The sequence below is a fragment of the Oryza glaberrima genome, chromosome 5 (genome assembly GCF_000147395.1).
Source record: "Oryza glaberrima chromosome 5, OglaRS2, whole genome shotgun sequence".
NCBI lineage: Eukaryota > Viridiplantae > Streptophyta > Magnoliopsida > Poales > Poaceae > Oryza > Oryza glaberrima.
This window is the reverse complement of record NC_068330.1, coordinates 20381681-20398105: the sequence shown is the minus strand read 5'-3', so window position 1 is coordinate 20398105 and position 16425 is coordinate 20381681. Positions and strand designations below refer to the sequence as shown.

Sequence of the window (16425 nt, the reverse complement as noted above, 5' to 3'; positions counted from 1 at the left end):
CGCCTTTCTATTACCTTGCTTGGCACACCGTTTAGCTATCTTCACCTTTCTAGACTGCTTTCTTCGCAACTAAAGATGAGATGGATGCAAAACTTCCATATATAGGAAGAGAGTTCAAGGAAGAGATGCCACGTACATTAGTATCCAGGGACACCTGGCGAGGGGTCACAGCCTAAAGAAATCTGTCCCATGCACCGAGCACAGTTGCACTGAAGAACTTGCTAGAACCCACCGTAGCTGGCCAGCAACGTATTTAAAGAGAAAAAGAATTAGTTGTTAATAGATAAACATACCAGAAATGGACTTGCTTGCCTACCATCTTTACCAGGGCGATGTCGGACGATAAAATCTGCAAACACTGAAACATCTGGCTCCATAGCAGGCGGAAAGATTTTATTGCAACAGGCAAACCTGCCAAACTTTCTACAGTATGCGATCCTACTAAATTACAACCTGTTTTGAATTACAGAGAAGAAAACGGTTGTTGCTGCAATCCTCAGAAGACTGCAAGTGTCCCCCCTTCCAATTTTTACTCTAAAATCACAAGCAGTACATGCATGTACTGTGTTGGGGGTTAACAAGTGATGTACTCCCTAACTCTTAAGGAATTGTGATACAAACCTAGCTATATCGTTATGTACTTTGAAGGCATTGTGAAGTAACCAAATCACTAGGTTCAACCACTTGATTGGTTGCTGTTGTCATCCAAATTTTGTACTTTTGTTCTACCATCCTCTAACTGTGATGTTTCAGCGGGTGGTGTGGCTAACTGTGATGTTTCAGCGGGCGGTGTGGCTAACTGTGACGTTTCAGCAGGTGGTGCTGTGGCCTCAACAGGAGGAACTTCCTTGGTTTTTTGTAGTCCAGTATATCTCGCAAGATCAACCCATTGCTGCACCAAACAGAATAACCAGTAAGGAGAGAAGGGATAGGTTTACTGTAAGCTCCTATCTTGTGTAAAATATAAGCTTCAAAACCATAAAAGCACTATGAATATATTAAGGAGTTTAAATGCGTAAATTATCATAGGAAAGCTGCTTGAAGCCTCCGAGGTAAAGCTCAACTAAAATATTCCTTTAATAGCAGTAAAGCTTTAATGGATGTATGTGAATGTTAAGGTTCCTGTGACCATTGATTGAATTAAATAAACAATATAAATCGGGATGTAGGATGGGAAAGTGCAATGCCATTACTCATAGCCAGATTCCCTGAAGAGTTCTTTAGTCTAAAGTGATCTAAACATCTTGAGTCTGCACTATGCTACCAACACAAACATATAACTAGAAATGTGCAGAGAATGCTCAACCTGTGTTCCCCAGTATGAGTTCACTGTCCTTGCCACAAAGGACAACAAACTAGCAAGAAGTGGCTGATTGTAGCTAGTAGCTAGACTCTCTCCTAGCCGATGCTCCACTAAACCAGCAATGATCTGAAACACAATTGTTAGAGAAACTCAGATAATCTGTACCAAAGAAAAAAAAAAGAAATGCTAAAAAAGAATTGAGTAAATAGTTCCCTAGGTTAAAAGGTTGCTGCATTAGGCCATGTTATGGATTGTGAATATTTCAGTGAACTATGGTTGCAGTGGAAAAAGATAAGAATACATAGGGGAAATTGTATTCTCTGTGTTAAAAGACAAATCGACAACCCTGTGCTCTAATAAAAACAGGCTATATGGCACCATCGTGTAACCAAAAGGAAGTTTTCCTTACACTGGCACCATCAGTCTTTTGGGGAATTTCTGAGGATTCCCTCCTAAAGAACAATCGAAGATGTGTAAGGCAAAATAATTGTACTACGAATTTCTGAAGAGAGAGAGAGAGAGAGAGAGAGAGAGAGAGAGAGAGAGAGAGAGAGCGCTTGCTACTAGTTATGCTTGGTAACACAGTACCATACAGTTGCTCATGCAACTTAGCAACAAAAACCGTCAAGTCCCTCGATTGAAAATAGGAAAAGTTACCTGATACCGCAAGTTTGCTGACGTTCCAAGAAAGCAACTATAAACAGCTGCTGACTTCCAAATAGGAGATCTCTTCCGTCCTGCTTCTGCATTCACTGAAGATTTCAGCACACCTCGAGCAGCATACAGGAGATCCGAGGAAGCTCCAGCCCCCACACTAGAAATAAACCCAACGCTAGCAAGTTTCAAACCACCAACTAACACTGCTGCAACTCTCTGCTTCATATTCCAATTTTGACCCAATACATTCTTTTGGAATGCATTATCTGGCAATGATCCTAAAAGGCCTTTGACGAACTCCAAACTCTCACCAGAACCATCATCAGCATAAGAAAGGACTGAAATAGTAGGAGCAGGAAGCCACACTGTAAAGAAATCAACCACAGAGCCTCTAATTGTATCGGTGAGTACATAATCAATTTCTTCGAAAAATCGCCCTTTCCGTCTTTCGTACTGTGCTAATAGAGTGGTCGTTATTGATATAGCTTCTTCAATAGCCAACCTTTGAAGGAATTTGGGGTCTGCCAGCAATCTTTCACGGAAACCCTGAGGAATTTATTTTATTTATTTACATGGAGTCCCATATGCAGAAATCATGTACAGATATTAAGTTAATGCAAGCATATGTTTCAAGGAGAATTATTCAGAAGCATAGATTAAATGAACTGATAAGGTCTAAGGAGTAAAACGAAAATAATAGAGCAGTTTCTTACTTGGAATCTGTGAATCAGTTCAGACATAACAGGGTATTTCTCAAGGTCGAAAAAGTTCTGCAGTATCTCAGGAGAAACTACACCAAGATCTATTCCTTTCTGAAGATCCTGCAATTTCCAGCAAAACGCAAGAGTTCCATTAGCCAGACTTCTAGTACTAAAAAATGATGCTTACCATTGTATAGAAACATTTTGGCCACAGAAGAAAGCTCCTGCTCTATGACTTACAAGAATTTTTTGGGTCATGTGAAAAAGATGTTACTGCACTGGGCATATTGACTAATGTGATGCATTTTATTAGCTAATCTGTGTCACAGCCAGGGTTCAGAAAATGCTAGAGGCTTAGGTTTTATTGTGCTACCTGTACTACTCTGGGACACATTTCTGGAACTCGAAAACCAGAATAAAAAGCTTAATACAAATCAACACAAGATATTTAGGTAATCTGAAGGTTTCTTGTCAAATCTTGCTCAGTATTACTCATTCAATATTTCTTCTCCTGAAGATAGTAGGGCAGCAATATCTAGAAGAGCCTGTTCATGGTTACCTTCACTAAATACACGATTTTACAGATTTTTCTCAAAGGTCTATCACGACATGAAGTTAACAAGCAATGGACTAAAACGAAGATCAAGCAGCAAACCTGAGGCAAAGCTTCAGGTCTCCTACCAGCAGCATTCATAACTCGTGCAATTTCAGCACGGTCAAAGCAGTTTCTACTGCAAGGTTTAGCTGCTGAATACCATAAGAAGTCAGCAACCGGGATTTCACCTTCCCTCCTTATGCTTTGTCTCTCAGGATCAAGTAGTACAACAACTTGGTCTTTCTTTGGCATCTTTTTAGATACTCTGGCAGGAACACCGATTCCTCGTGACCCATAAATAACATGGCTTGCACCCGTTATAACAATTAGCATCCTTGAAGTATCCCCGCCATTAAGCTCTTTCAGAATAATTTGTGACATGGTATAATCATCAACTACTCTTGCCTGTGCTGATAAATATGAGGTAGGACCAAAAGGAGAATCACGAGCTGATGAAATTTTGTCTATCAATGACCGGCCTGAGATAGATGAAAAGCCAGAGATGAAGCCAGAGCCTGCTGGAGGGGCATATTCTTGTCTTTCTGCCTTTGAAAGGCCTCTAATCCCATCTGCTTGGACAGTTCTTTTCACCTGCTCAAGAAAGAAGCATAATATTGTACAAGTATGCTGTGATAGAACTTGGAGGTATACAAATAATAAGCCTAAAATTCAATAGAATGCAGCATTAAGAAAGTTGTATCTTGATTCTGCAGAGTGAGATTGTTCCATTAGTTCATACCACACTATAACTAATCATGAAAAGCAATTATATGTAACAAGCTGCAAAGAGATTTTCTTGTGCGTGGCAGGAAAATTGATATGTGAACCACCAAAATCTAATTTCAACTTCCAAGATACATGTATTGAGGGAAATACTTTGCAGGCATCAAGCATTCAACAACTTAAATCACTGGTAAAGCATGGCATTGAATATCTAAGTTCATCAACTAGTAGAAGCTATCAATCACCTCAAGTGGAGTTCCGCAAGCAATAAGCTTAATTCCATTATCACGGCAATAATTCAGAAGAGGTTCATACTCCTCCCACCGGTCTTGTGGCCAGTGCAACGTGTACAACTTTAGGATGCTACCATCAATCCTGGATAAAGCATAAGCTTGTCAAAATCTGTTGAAAGGAAATCTTTGTTACTGAACAAATGCATTTACGACATCAAACATGGAATCGCTATTAGGCTCGAACTAAACATGGTCTGCATTGAAATCCAATGTGCCGCCTATGATAGTATTTTATTCCATAAAATGACATATCGAGTTATCAATGCGTCACAACTCACAACATGGATTCATCTACAGAAAGTAAACAGGAAAATTTTGTTCTCCCAAGCAAGTGTTCGGATAACTGAAGTGAAACAACACAGAGGAGAGGGAGAACCTTCCGTCCATGAACTGGTCGAGCTGCTGCTGGAGGTCGCAGGGGAACGCCTCGAGCGCGACCGCCACGCCCCGCTCGGCCTCCGCGCACCGGGTCGCGAGCCCCTTCATGATCTCGAGCTCGAGCACGCGGTCGTCGGGGTCGGGCACGAGCTCGGCCTCGCCGAGGTACACCACCCTCGCGGCCGTCAGCTTCTCCCAGACCCGCCCCCTTGCGTCCTTCCCCACAGCCTCCGGCTCCCCGATGACCGTGGCATCGTACACCCTCGACAGCGCCGACTCGTCGACCTCCTCCACCACCGCCCCCGCCTCCTCCGCAGACGGCGGCGAGGGGGAGGATGAATCCGTGGGAGGCGCCTCGCCATCGGCGGCGGAGGAAGGGAGCGGCCGGAGGATGGCGGAGGCGGCGGCGAGCGAGGGGATGAGGAGGAGGAAGTCGCGGCGGGACTGGGAGGAGGCGGCGGAGGCGGACACGTTGCGGCGTGGGGAGGAGGAGATGCCGGCGAGGGGCTTGGCCCGGAGGCGGGAGGGGAGGAGCGGTTTGAAGGAGGCGGCGTTTCGGCACGGCGCGTGTGACATTTTCGCGGCCGAGAGTTCGAGCTTTCTGAAGGGCAGCAAAGGGTTATTACAGACGAGGATGTTGGATAAACACGTTTATTTTGTAGCGAGATCGAATTTGAAGTTTGGTCTAAATCGACCAGATTATGTAGCTCCCAGTGTGGTAATACATCGATAAGATTGAGATTTCGATTGCATATGCATAGCAGCATACAACGAGACAACAGGTAGACTGAAGAAACAATGCTTACGTGTGTGGATAAGCAAAGATACCAGCCACTGGATCTTCAGGCCTCAGCCTTGACAGTCAGAAACGTGTGAAAAAGTGCCTGTTGTATATACCATGGATTGCGTCCATGGCAAAATTCAAACCAGATACATCAGTTTCACGAGGTAGGACCGTAAAATGCACAAGAGATTTCTAGAAGAGGGAAATGGATTTTTGAGAAAAAAAATAAGGGGAAAAATATGCCGTGTATGTCAATTGTCACCGAGAAGCCCATTCGCCCAAACTCTCTCTAACTCAAATGTAGCAATACAATGAACCGCATGGTGGCAAAACTGGGGAGAATCAAGTGTTATAGTCAGCAAATCAAAATAAACCAAGATCCTACTAGCTACTACGGAGTACTATACTATACACAAGCCGCATCAGTTGCTCCTTTTTGCATACACTTTAGTTTCGTCTGCTACCTTTGCCCACATATTAGCATAATGGTCTGAATATGAAACCTGCACACAGTAATATATACCAATGTTATTGACATGTATACACCTCTTCTTTCACTACGGATAAATACAGTGTAATAATCATGGTGTCTCGCCAAATACTAGTGGAGCATTCTTATACCTGATTTACAATAAATCCCTTCAGCATCTGCACAAAATCTCGACGCCTATCCTTATCGAATCTTTTAATTTCAATCATATTGTTCTCCTGAAATCATAAAAAAAAAAGGATTTGTATGGTAATTTGCACAGCCTGGAAAAAGTACAGGTTGGAAATCCAAAAGGGAGCATAAATATATAATGCTATACTATAAAGAATATGGCCCAAGAAGACGAAGGCCATGTCGCATCCAGGATTTGTAAAGGTTGTACTGCCAGTACAAAACCTAGTAACTAGTATGCATATGCGCTGCATACCTGAATTGCCACTTAAATTTGAGAAAGCTCTTGAAAATTTGGAGGTAAATTTGTATTTGCATATGCTCTATATTGAATTTAACTTGTGTTCTACTAAATTAAACACATTCCATCTTTGTATATTTCCAGTTTAAGCTAATGTTTTCTTCATGGGAATATAAAACTGCATTAACAAGTACAGTACAAAGAAGCTATAAAAGCCAAAAAAAAAAAGTCCTTGTGAGCAAATGAATTAGTTACTAAACTGCAAGTTAGCTACAATTGACACCATAATAACAACAATCTTAACCTGATTTCCTAGAAAATAAAAATAGAAGAACATTGAATTCACTATCTCAGTATTTCCCTTCTAGTAATTTAAGTTGGTATTTATCAGGCAGCAAAAATATTGCAGGATCCTAAGCTACATAAATGCAGGTCATGGTGCCATACTGCATGACTCATACTGATCTTCTCTGCCAGCAGACTAGCTTAAGTAACATCGGGTATAAAAATGACAAGGATACTAGACAGTACTAAAATTAAATGTGATATCATATTTATATTAAGCTTCAAAAATATGTTTCTTCTAACTAGCAAGACTATCTGACCATGTTTTTGAAATATTCACAAGAATAACCTTTAGCATGATTTATATTGCTAGATGTATTAACCATAGCATATGCGGTTAAATCAAATAGAAGCTATAACTTTACTAAGTACAGTATGAGTAAACTTTCAGTAGTAAACCACAAGATGCAAACCGCATGCCCTTCTGCTTCTACATCTAAAACAACTTATATTTACGCTTTTAGGTGATTTTATTTGATATCAATTCACTTCAAGCTCTCAGGTGATTTACCTTAATATTTTCATATTCTTTAAGTGCGTGGCTTTTCGCTGCTTCTGTTGCACTTATTGTTTCTTTCAATCCCCCTAATTTCTGGTGCCTTGTCCACTCCTGGTCTATACTTCTACTCCTAGATGATACTGATTCAAGTTTTTCTGCCCTGGTGTGCAAGAAAAATAGATCTGCTGACAGACTTTGCACATGGTGTAAAGCATTAGAACGATCAGTAAACGCATGATGAACAGATATCATCATCTCCAAGTATTCATGGATACTACCCTGAAAAAGAATAAATAATATCTTGTTATAATCTAAGACAAAAGCAATTTCAAGGAATGGTACCAAATAACTGCTTGCTCTGTTTGAGTCTGCAGAAATTTTCACATACCAAGTGCTTCACAATTTCAGAATTTAGTTTCGCCTGTGATCTGCTGAACTTGACAACAGAACTTCCAAAATTATTGATATCAGCAGCTCTTCTTCTCTGTGGACTACATGTTGCCTGCTCTCTTTCAAATTTTGCTAGCTTAATTAATGTCATTCCCAAATGAGCTGTAGTTGTTCTAAGATCATCCCGAGCTTTAACTAATGCTTCCGCCTACAGAAAATGGAAATACAGAATTTCAACAACAATAGCTTCATGAACCAATCTGAGGCTCACTGTGCAGAAGATTAAAAGAATCCAAAAGGAGAAAGTAATGCAATGCTACTTCTAACTAGGACATCCATTCACCGTAAAATAACACAACTTCATCCTAATAATACTTTTGGAATGTAAAAGAAATATTTTATGTTATTTGCTACGGAACATGACTTCCACAATCCACATCCATGAGACGAAGACAATAATAGTAGCCTTCTGATAAGACAGTTTGGTAACACCATGAAAAACAGTCACTCGACTTTCACTACTTTGCAAAAGGAGAAAAAATAAACATACCTTGAGATCAATCAGGTAAATTACAGGCTAGAGTAAAATATATTGCAAATATGAAGTTAAGATGCCCACACAAGAAAATATAAATGTGTTTGTTTGATGAATATGTGTTCAGGTTTTTTGGCCCATGGCCTCTGAATCTGACTTCGACTTGAATAAAACGGATGCTAAAGTTTTGAGGGGGTTTGGAAATCAGCATGAGTTCTGGACTTCTGGTAATATTACAACTACTCCTGTAGTCCTCCCACAAAATGGGTTCTGGAGTACTAATTAGTGATTTAAAGGGCTTAACTCCTCTAGTCCTTCCACAAAAAGTTCTTCAGATAAAACAGTACACTTGGTACAGAGTTATAACTATGCTGGCAATTCATAAAAACTGCATAAAGAAACATAAATCGCAGAGATGGTCGCATGACACATATTGGCATACAAGTTTCTGTGGTATTGTGGTGGTTATGTAGTTAAAGCATCAGAGGCACAGGGAGTTGGTTCACATGCATTAACATGTAGCTTGAAATCTTTGCGGTGCCATACAACAAATTGTTTGGATTGCCCACACAAAAATGTGCTGCCCCTCACGGAGGTAAAGTAAAATTGCACGAACCTGTTGAGATGTTGTGGTGAGCTGCTGCTGTAAATCCTGAAACCTAGCCTTGTGTGCTAGGAATTCAGTGTCAGTCTCCTCCTCCACCGGTGGGGGCTTTGTTGCAACCATCCCGTTCACCACCGTCTGTTTCAGACCCTTAAACATCCCAAACAAGTCTCTCCCAGCTTTTGCCGGAGTCGATGGAGCCGCAGAACTCAGCGTGGTGGTCCAGTACCGGGGCTGCTCGCCCTCAAAGGCAGGGATGGCGCCAGGCTCGGTGAGGAACGTGCGGAGATCGGGGCTGTGGCCGACGACGGGGTGCGCGGCGAGGCGGCGGAGGTAGCGCTGGAGCGCGCTGCACCGCTGGTTCACGAAGTCGTGGCGCTGCATGACCTGCCCCTCGACGACGCTCTTGTCGGGGCGTGCCGGGATGAAGAGCCCGCGGTGGGCCGCGGCGAGGCGGTCCGCGAGGGCCACCACGTCGCGGAAGCGCCGCCGCACGCGGACCTCCGCCTCCCCGACGCGGGTGGTGATGAGGTAGGAGAAGTAGCTCCCGGAGCCTGGGATCACGCCGGCGGCCCCCGACGTGGGCTCCGCGTGCTTCTTCGGATCGGACACGGCGATCCGCGCGAACTCCGGGGCCCGCGCCGCCGCGGCCACCAGCGGGATGGCGGTGGGCGCAGGGGGCCCGACGTCGTCGTCATCCTCCTCGTCGACGAGGAAGTCGTCGTCGATGACGAAGGGGTCGTGGTCCCCACCAGCGGCGGCGGAGGCGGCGGACGGGGAAGCAGGCGGGCGGAGGAGTGGATCAGTGGCGGGGGCGGAGGAGTAGGAAGAGTCTAGGGGGAGAGTTTCGAGGTCTTCAACGGCGGAGGCTGCCGCCGGCGAGGGCTCCGCGGCCATCATGGCGAGGTAGTAGTCAGGTAGGGTCTAGGCCTCTATGGCTATGGGGATTTTTGCGAGAGATCTGAAAACGGAGAGGCGGAGACGGGAGAAGAATCGATCAATCGAACGAACAACGATCGATGGGCGGAAGGTGGACACCGTGCCGTGGTCCGGTGGGTGACTGCGTGGCAGCGTGGGGGTGTCGTAAGCAGGAGGGGGCAGGATTAACACTCAATGACATGTGGGACCAGATCACCAGAGTCCATACAGTCCTGCTCTGATCGCAAAGTGAAGTAGTACTCGTGCTAAACAAGATTTCTGATGCCTTTCCATCAGCTCTCCGCAGCGTCATCCTTCTCGTCGATGCTCTCCTCATCGATGAACACTTTTGCAAATTGCAATGGGTATTGTTTGCAGTTGTAGACGGTAGATAGTGTGATTTAGGCTTCGGACACAGTATTTGACGTGTTTTATTGTGAAAATGAGAAATTGCTGCGGATCTATGGTTTGAAGGAACGTAGGATTGCAACTTGCAGATAGGCAGGTCCTGGAATTGCAAATGTTCCGAAATTATTTGTCACGATCAGCGTTACCACTTACTAATAGTCAACTTCGAATTTCACTTACTAATAGTCAACTTCGAATTTCAGGAATCATAACATGCTTCAAACGATCAAAAGATGACATGTTCTATCATCTGCAAGGGTAGGAAAGTATTGTGATTCACGGAATATTGCATGAACAATTATGTTGGCAAACTTTTTTTGCCATAGAAAAGCATGACATTCAGTCGTTTACCACTAGCAAGTTGATCCCCCCCCCCCCCCCCCCCTTCTTAAAATATCCTCTGTAACTTTCTTTGTAAAACGAACCTCAGAAACGAACACAGTTGGTGATTGCATCACATATGCCATTGCGAGAGTGACAACGATTTTAGGCGCAAGTCCACCCTCTAAAAAGATTATAGAGGATATTCTTCAATACATGCAAGTTATTGTTATCAGCCATGGTATAGTATTGTGATATTCAGCAAGCAAAATCTGCATGCTGTCACACATGATCCATAACATTCTAATTTTTGTGCAAAGCTCTTTCAGACATTTCAGGCATAGTTCAATAAAGGAATTGACAGTTTAGACACAGGTGATCAAACATTAACAGAAATTCATTGCCATTAGGAAGTTTAGCATCCCTTGAGCCATTTACTCCTACTGTTTCTGAACACATATGGGGCTATCACAACAAAACACAAAATATCGATGCTCACTCATCTCTGTTATCCTCAAAACAAAAGGAGAGACCCAGAAAAGCCAAGCACAGAGCTCCACTGGAAGACAACTCAGGAAGAAAATAGCAACATTATAACGCAATCACAAAATGTTATTTAGACTGCTGATTCTACTAGCATGACAAACTTCAAAGTTAGAAATTAATAGATGGTCACATAGATGGCGGGCATTATTATCCCACCGCTCCACGAGAATTGGTGTTGTTTGGAATGATTTTAAGTACAAGTCCACCCTCAAAGTATTGAATAAGAAATTCTTCAATAGATGCAAGTTATTATCAGTTATGGTATATTGTGATATTCAGCAAACAAAATTTGCAGAGTTATATGTAACCCATAACATTCTAATTTATGTGCAAGCTTTCAGACATTTCAGGCATAGTTCACTAAAGGCACTGACAATTTAGACACAGGTGATCAAACATTAACAGAAATTCATTGCCATTAGGAAGTTTAGCATACTTGAACAAATTTACTACAACTGTTCTTCAATTCATATGGTCTATCACAAAGCACAAAATATTGATGCTCACTCATTTGTGGCCCTCAAAAACAAAAGGAGAGACCAAGAAAAGCCAAGTACAGAGCTCCCCCTGGAATGCAACTCAGGAAGAAAATAGCCAACATTGTAAAGCAATCACAAAATGTTAGACAATGCTGATTCTATTAGCATGGCAAGCTTCAAAATTAGAAATTAAAATAGATGGTCACATAGATGGCAGACATTATTATCCCATGGCTCCACGAGAATTGGAATGGTAGAATTTAGAAGGATTGAGCTATCTTGTGATTTTTTATATATATAAAACTACTGTGTTTGAAAGGAGCCCCACATAAACAACAAAATATCAGGAAATCCTCAAATATTCCGCATGATTCCACCGCATTTAGCCTTTGCTTAGACAAAAGGAACCATTCATCCACATGATAAATTTCCACAGGCACATCATTTTAATGAAAAGTGACAATGCACAGCTGAACCATCATATATTCTTCTCTACTATTTAAACAGTGATAAGTCGATATACTCTTCATACATTCATGCTAAATTAATTCAAAACAATATAAGGTAGTAATTTTAACACTAAATCTCGTCAAGAGACTCAATATATTCAGCACAACTTCGCAAAGTGATACATCGATCCAAAATATAGGTAAACAAGTAGTAGATCTGTAGCTACGGATTGCAGAATGATGAATTAGAGAACAAATGTGATATAGATCCAACGAGATCAGATCCAGATCAATTACAGAGTAACGCGAAACACTCGAGCCAAAGAAGCCTACCAGATCTCGTCGCCCGCCGCCGCCTCAAACCCTAGATCCGGGCGCCCCGAGGAAGGACAGGAGACCCTGGGCCGCGCTGTTGCCGCTGGCGGCGTCAGCGTCGTCGAGGAAGAGGTCCTCGGGCATGCGGCACGCGCCGTGGACGGCGACGATGGCCCCGCCGACGAGCAGCCCGGAGATGATGAGCGACGCGACGGAGGTGAAGAAGAAGGCCACGAACGACGCGACGACGAGGCCGAGCAGCGTCTCGCGGTCGGAGAAGGTGCGGCCGAAGAGGACGACGGGCTGGTCGGAGCCGCGGAAGAGGTAGAGGAAGCACCAGGCGGCGAGGAGGCCGAGGAGGACGAGGAGCGAGAAGGGGTGCGCGAGGAGGGACGCCCCGAGCGCGAAGGCCACCACGGCGGCGTAGTTGACGCGGAAGTAGGCGAGGTTGCGGCGGAGGCGGGAGGTGGCGTCGGAGAGGGAGTCCGGCCGCGAGAACGCCGAGCGGTCGACCAGCTCCGTCCACGGCCGCCGGTCGGACAGCGAGCGCCGCGCCGAGTCGGAGAGCTTGCTCAGGAAGAGCCGGAACGCCGGGGTTGCGATCGGCGCGTCAGATCCCACGGCGGTGGCGGCCGGGGACGACCCCGCGGCTGCCGGGTTGGTCACCGGGAGGAGCGGCGGCGGCGTCGGTGCTGAGGAGGCCATGGCGATGCGGAGCGGAGAGAAGGGAATCGATCGGGGAAAAAGGCTTCTCTCTCGGCTCTCGCGGTTGCGGTTGCGGTACGGTGGTTGCTTTGCTTTCTCTTCTTCTCTCCGCGTTGAGTTGCCTGCTCTTATGCTGGGGCTGTTTGGTTGGTGGCCTCAATTTGCCACTCCAAATTTTAGGCATGCCACAATTTTTTAGGCTAGTGTTTAGTTGCGTGCCGCAGTTGAGTCAAAGCCACACTTTACTAGCACATTCGCCCACACGTCATACTCTCATTTGCTAGCCAAAGTTTGCCATAGTTGTGGCCACACTTTGTGTGGCTTGCCACAGTTATGGCAAATCGAGCTATGGCAAAGTTAGCCTCCATCCAAACAGTCCCGCAGTCTTGGGTTTTTCCTCTGTCGTGTACTTGTGTCAATGACGGTGGGCACAAGGTAAACACCGGGTCCACATGTCATAGGTAGACCCCTCTTCTTCATGTTCTGTTGATGAGGCGTCGGGGTTGTTGGGATGAACGCTTCTTTGCTGGTGGACCGTGGAACTGGTCCATATGTAGCTGTCCGTGACGGCCATGTGAACATTTGTTGGGTCGGCCCGGCCCGGCCTGGCCTGAATTTTCCTAAGCTTGGGCCTTGACTTTTTGTGTAAGGAATAACTTGTCAACGAATCTAATTCTCATCCTTCAACAGAAAAACCAGATACAACTAGATACAACAGGTCCCTCAACTATTAAAAACCAGTGCAAATGAGGTCCCTCGCTGATTTGGACAGCGGTTTTGACTGACGTGGTGACTACGTAGCTAATTTGACTCGGTCTTCATCTAACGTGGCATTGACGTGGCGCTTACGTGGCAATTCGATCCAGAAAAATAATAAAGCCGTGGGACTCACATATCAATTTCACATGCAAATTAATAAAAAAATGGTGGGGTCCACGTGGGCCCCACCGTCTATCCGCAGGGTGGCGTTACTTGTCGCGCCGAAGTCACAGTGGCCAAGGGAGAGTAGCTGCATCATGTTGCAGCTGCCGAAGAGACCAGCAATCGCGTCCTCCTCGAAGCCGAAGGTTTTGCAAGGTGAGGCTGGTGAGGCACCTGAACGGGGCCGGGTAAGCGTCGAAGAGTGACTGGAAGCGTTGTCCGAAGAGGCGCCTCTGTTCGAGGGTCGCGGCGCCAGCAGCGACGCGGTCGGTCCACATGTCCATCTCAAGGCTCTCCAGGCTGTTGTTGTTGCCGTCAAGGAGGAGGTCATCGACGGCGCGGGCGACGGCATGCAGCAGGTAAGGCTCCGCGATGAGGAAGCTGAGGGACACGCTCTTGATGGCTCTCTCCGCGCTTGGAGCCAACAACCACCTTGTCGCGTTAGCATACGCCGACATGATCCGGTGTTTGTCGTCCGACGAGGAGGAGTCGCCATGGTCATGCGGCATGAAGTCTGCGACATCGATGTCGAGCCTATGGGAGAGCAGATGAGGGACGCGCCTCTACCGCCGGGAGAGGACGCTCGCTCTGACAACGTCCCGCAGGCCTAGGCCTCCGACAATGACGTCGTCTGGGAGCGCGCTAAGCCCATCTTGACCACCATCTTTGCCGCTTTCGAGAAATGCCGTCGTCATCTCCCGATCGATCCGGAATTGAGGAGGGCTTGAACTGAGTGATTATCCGCCCATCTGCCCTATAATAATTCACCGTTTCAATTTACTCATCTCTCATCCTACACTTTTACATCTTACAAATCTAACATCCTACACTTTTACATCTTACAAATCTAACGACACGTATTCATCTATCCTATACCAATGATCTAAATTTTCTCCACTCGCTCTTCGCGTCGCACCTTCCCGTTCCCCGTTCCCCGTTCCCCTCTGCCTGCGTCCCTCTCCCGTCTCGCTCTCCTCTCTCTCTGAGGTTTTTCCTTGCATTAAAAAAGATAGTGTCTGCCTCTGTGCCACTAAAAAGTTTGAGCCTCCCTCTCTGTCATCGTCGAACTTTATCGTGTCCTCCACACCATTCCGTATGTTTTTGGTCGTAACGGTGGGTAACGGCGTAGCCAAATGACTTAGTTGCCCTTAGGCTTGAGAGGCCATTTGGTCCAATATGCTCTCTCCTAGCACTCTCCTCTCTCTCCCCTCAGATGCAGCAGCAACAAAGGAGTGGGAGGGGAGAAGACGGCGGTGGCAGCATCGCTGCGACGACAACGATTACGGCGGCGACGACAGTGCTGGGCGACTCCGCTGCTCTCATCGCTCCCGTCCATGGCGTCACCGGGTGTGTCCCCACCCGTGCAGGCCCGGAAGGTGGATGACGACGAGGCGCTCCTTCGCGTGCCCCCTCCTCCTCCTCTCCGCCCCAACCCCGCCGCTGTCCTTTCGCCGCGGGCCCAGCTCCGCGTCTCTCATCGCCGCGAGCGCCGACGCTGCCTCGTCGAATGCCTCCTCCCTCCCGCCTACACCACCGACCGTTACGACGGCCATGAGACGGTGCAGGCGGAGGCGCAGCGCCGCCGCCGTGGGGGTCGACTTGGCCATGGGGCTAGCTGCTGGTGGTGGTCGCGGTCAGGCCGCTGCGAGGATCGGAGGGTATGGGCGTAGTGGTCGCCTTGGCATCACGGGGAGGAGGGGGAAAGAGTGGTGGTGGTGGGGAGGAGAGGAGAGGAGAGGAGGAAGAGGATTGAAGAGAAGGGGTTAACGATGATCGGCGAGCAGCCGCGTGGTGAGGGCGACAGCGAGCAGCGAGCTACGAGGCACGGTGAGACGGCGGCACGACGCTAATATCTTGACGGAGAGAGGGGGATCGAGGGAGAAGAGAGAGAGAGAGAGAGTGATTGAAAGGGCACGAGCGATATTTTTCCTGTCTGAACCCACATGTAAGAGCTGCTAAACGGTTAAACCCAAAAAGAACAGTGACAGGATGGTGTGGAGGGCATGATAATGGCACAATGGCAGACACCATCTTTTAATGGCACACATGTCAGAGCTGCTAAATGGTTAAACCCAAACAGAACAGTGACAGGATGGTGTGGAGGGCATGATAATGGCACAGTGGCAGACACTATTTTTTAGGGTGTGTTTGGTTCTTGGTCAAGATTGGATGGGATACGGTGGTCCATATTTTGCTGGATATGGCGGTCCAGTTTTTTGTTTAGTTGTGTGAATATGGCGATCTAATTTTTTGTTTGGTTATAGGGACAAAGGTGGATTTGGTGATCTAATTTTTTGTTTGGTTGGAGGAAGTATGGTGGATTTGTAGGTGTGGTCACCTCTCACTTGAGATGGTGAATATACCTCATCAAATTAATACATAATACACATTCCATTATAAATACACACTCCATTATAAATACACATTCCATTATAAATACACATAAAAAAAAGAAAAAAGAAAAAAAAAAGCAGCGCCAGATCTAGGCTCGCCGACGCCGCTGGCAGCCTCCTCTTGCCGGCTTCCTCCCGCCGCCGGCCGCCTCCTCCCACCGCCGTGGCTCGCCTCCTCCCGCCGCCGCCTTCCTCTCTCGTCACCTGTGCCGGCTGCCGAGCTCGTCGCCTCTCTCGCCGGCCGCCACGCTTGTCGCCCGT

General features: G+C 46.2%; 2 protein-coding genes across 2 annotated transcripts; both read right to left on the bottom strand.

Moving 5' to 3' along the window:
* LOC127772544 (protein RETICULATA-RELATED 5, chloroplastic-like) lies at window positions 1-9769 on the bottom strand. The gene is made up of 13 exons (XM_052298479.1): window positions 8722-9769; window positions 7569-7778; window positions 7193-7459; window positions 6056-6142; window positions 5879-5937; window positions 4649-4858; window positions 4225-4354; window positions 3317-3847; window positions 2674-2781; window positions 1961-2506; window positions 1307-1429; window positions 326-892; window positions 1-237 (listed from the first exon to the last, which is right to left on the bottom strand). Exons 1-12 carry the CDS (start codon window positions 9607-9609, stop codon window positions 677-679), a joined length of 3375 nt encoding a protein of 1124 aa, XP_052154439.1. The 5' UTR covers window positions 9610-9769; the 3' UTR covers window positions 1-237; window positions 326-676.
* A 2075-nt stretch (window positions 9770-11844) lies between these two features.
* On the bottom strand, window positions 11845-12968 carry LOC127772543 (PRA1 family protein B2-like). Its single transcript, XM_052298478.1, has one exon. It carries the CDS (start codon window positions 12848-12850, stop codon window positions 12188-12190), a length of 663 nt encoding a protein of 220 aa, XP_052154438.1. The 5' UTR covers window positions 12851-12968; the 3' UTR covers window positions 11845-12187.
* Between the last annotated feature and the right edge of the window lie 3457 nt (window positions 12969-16425).

What these genes read in the sequence shown, in the direction of transcription:
- LOC127772543 (XM_052298478.1), bottom strand. Translation starts at nt 12,850, where the DNA reads ATGGCCTCCTCAGCACCGACGCCGCCGCCGCTCCTCCCGGTGACCAAC.
- LOC127772544 (XM_052298479.1), bottom strand. Translation starts at nt 9,609, where the DNA reads ATGATGGCCGCGGAGCCCTCGCCGGCGGCAGCCTCCGCCGTTGAAGAC. An exon ending in GACCAGTTCATGGACGGAAG is followed by an intron (nt 4,355 to 4,648) that starts GTTCTCCCTCTC and finishes TGCTTTATCCAG; the next exon opens with GATTGATGGTAGCATCCTAA. An exon ending in GACCTGAAGCTTTGCCTCAG is followed by an intron (nt 2,782 to 3,316) that starts GTTTGCTGCTTG and finishes TGGAAATTGCAG; the next exon opens with GATCTTCAGAAAGGAATAGA.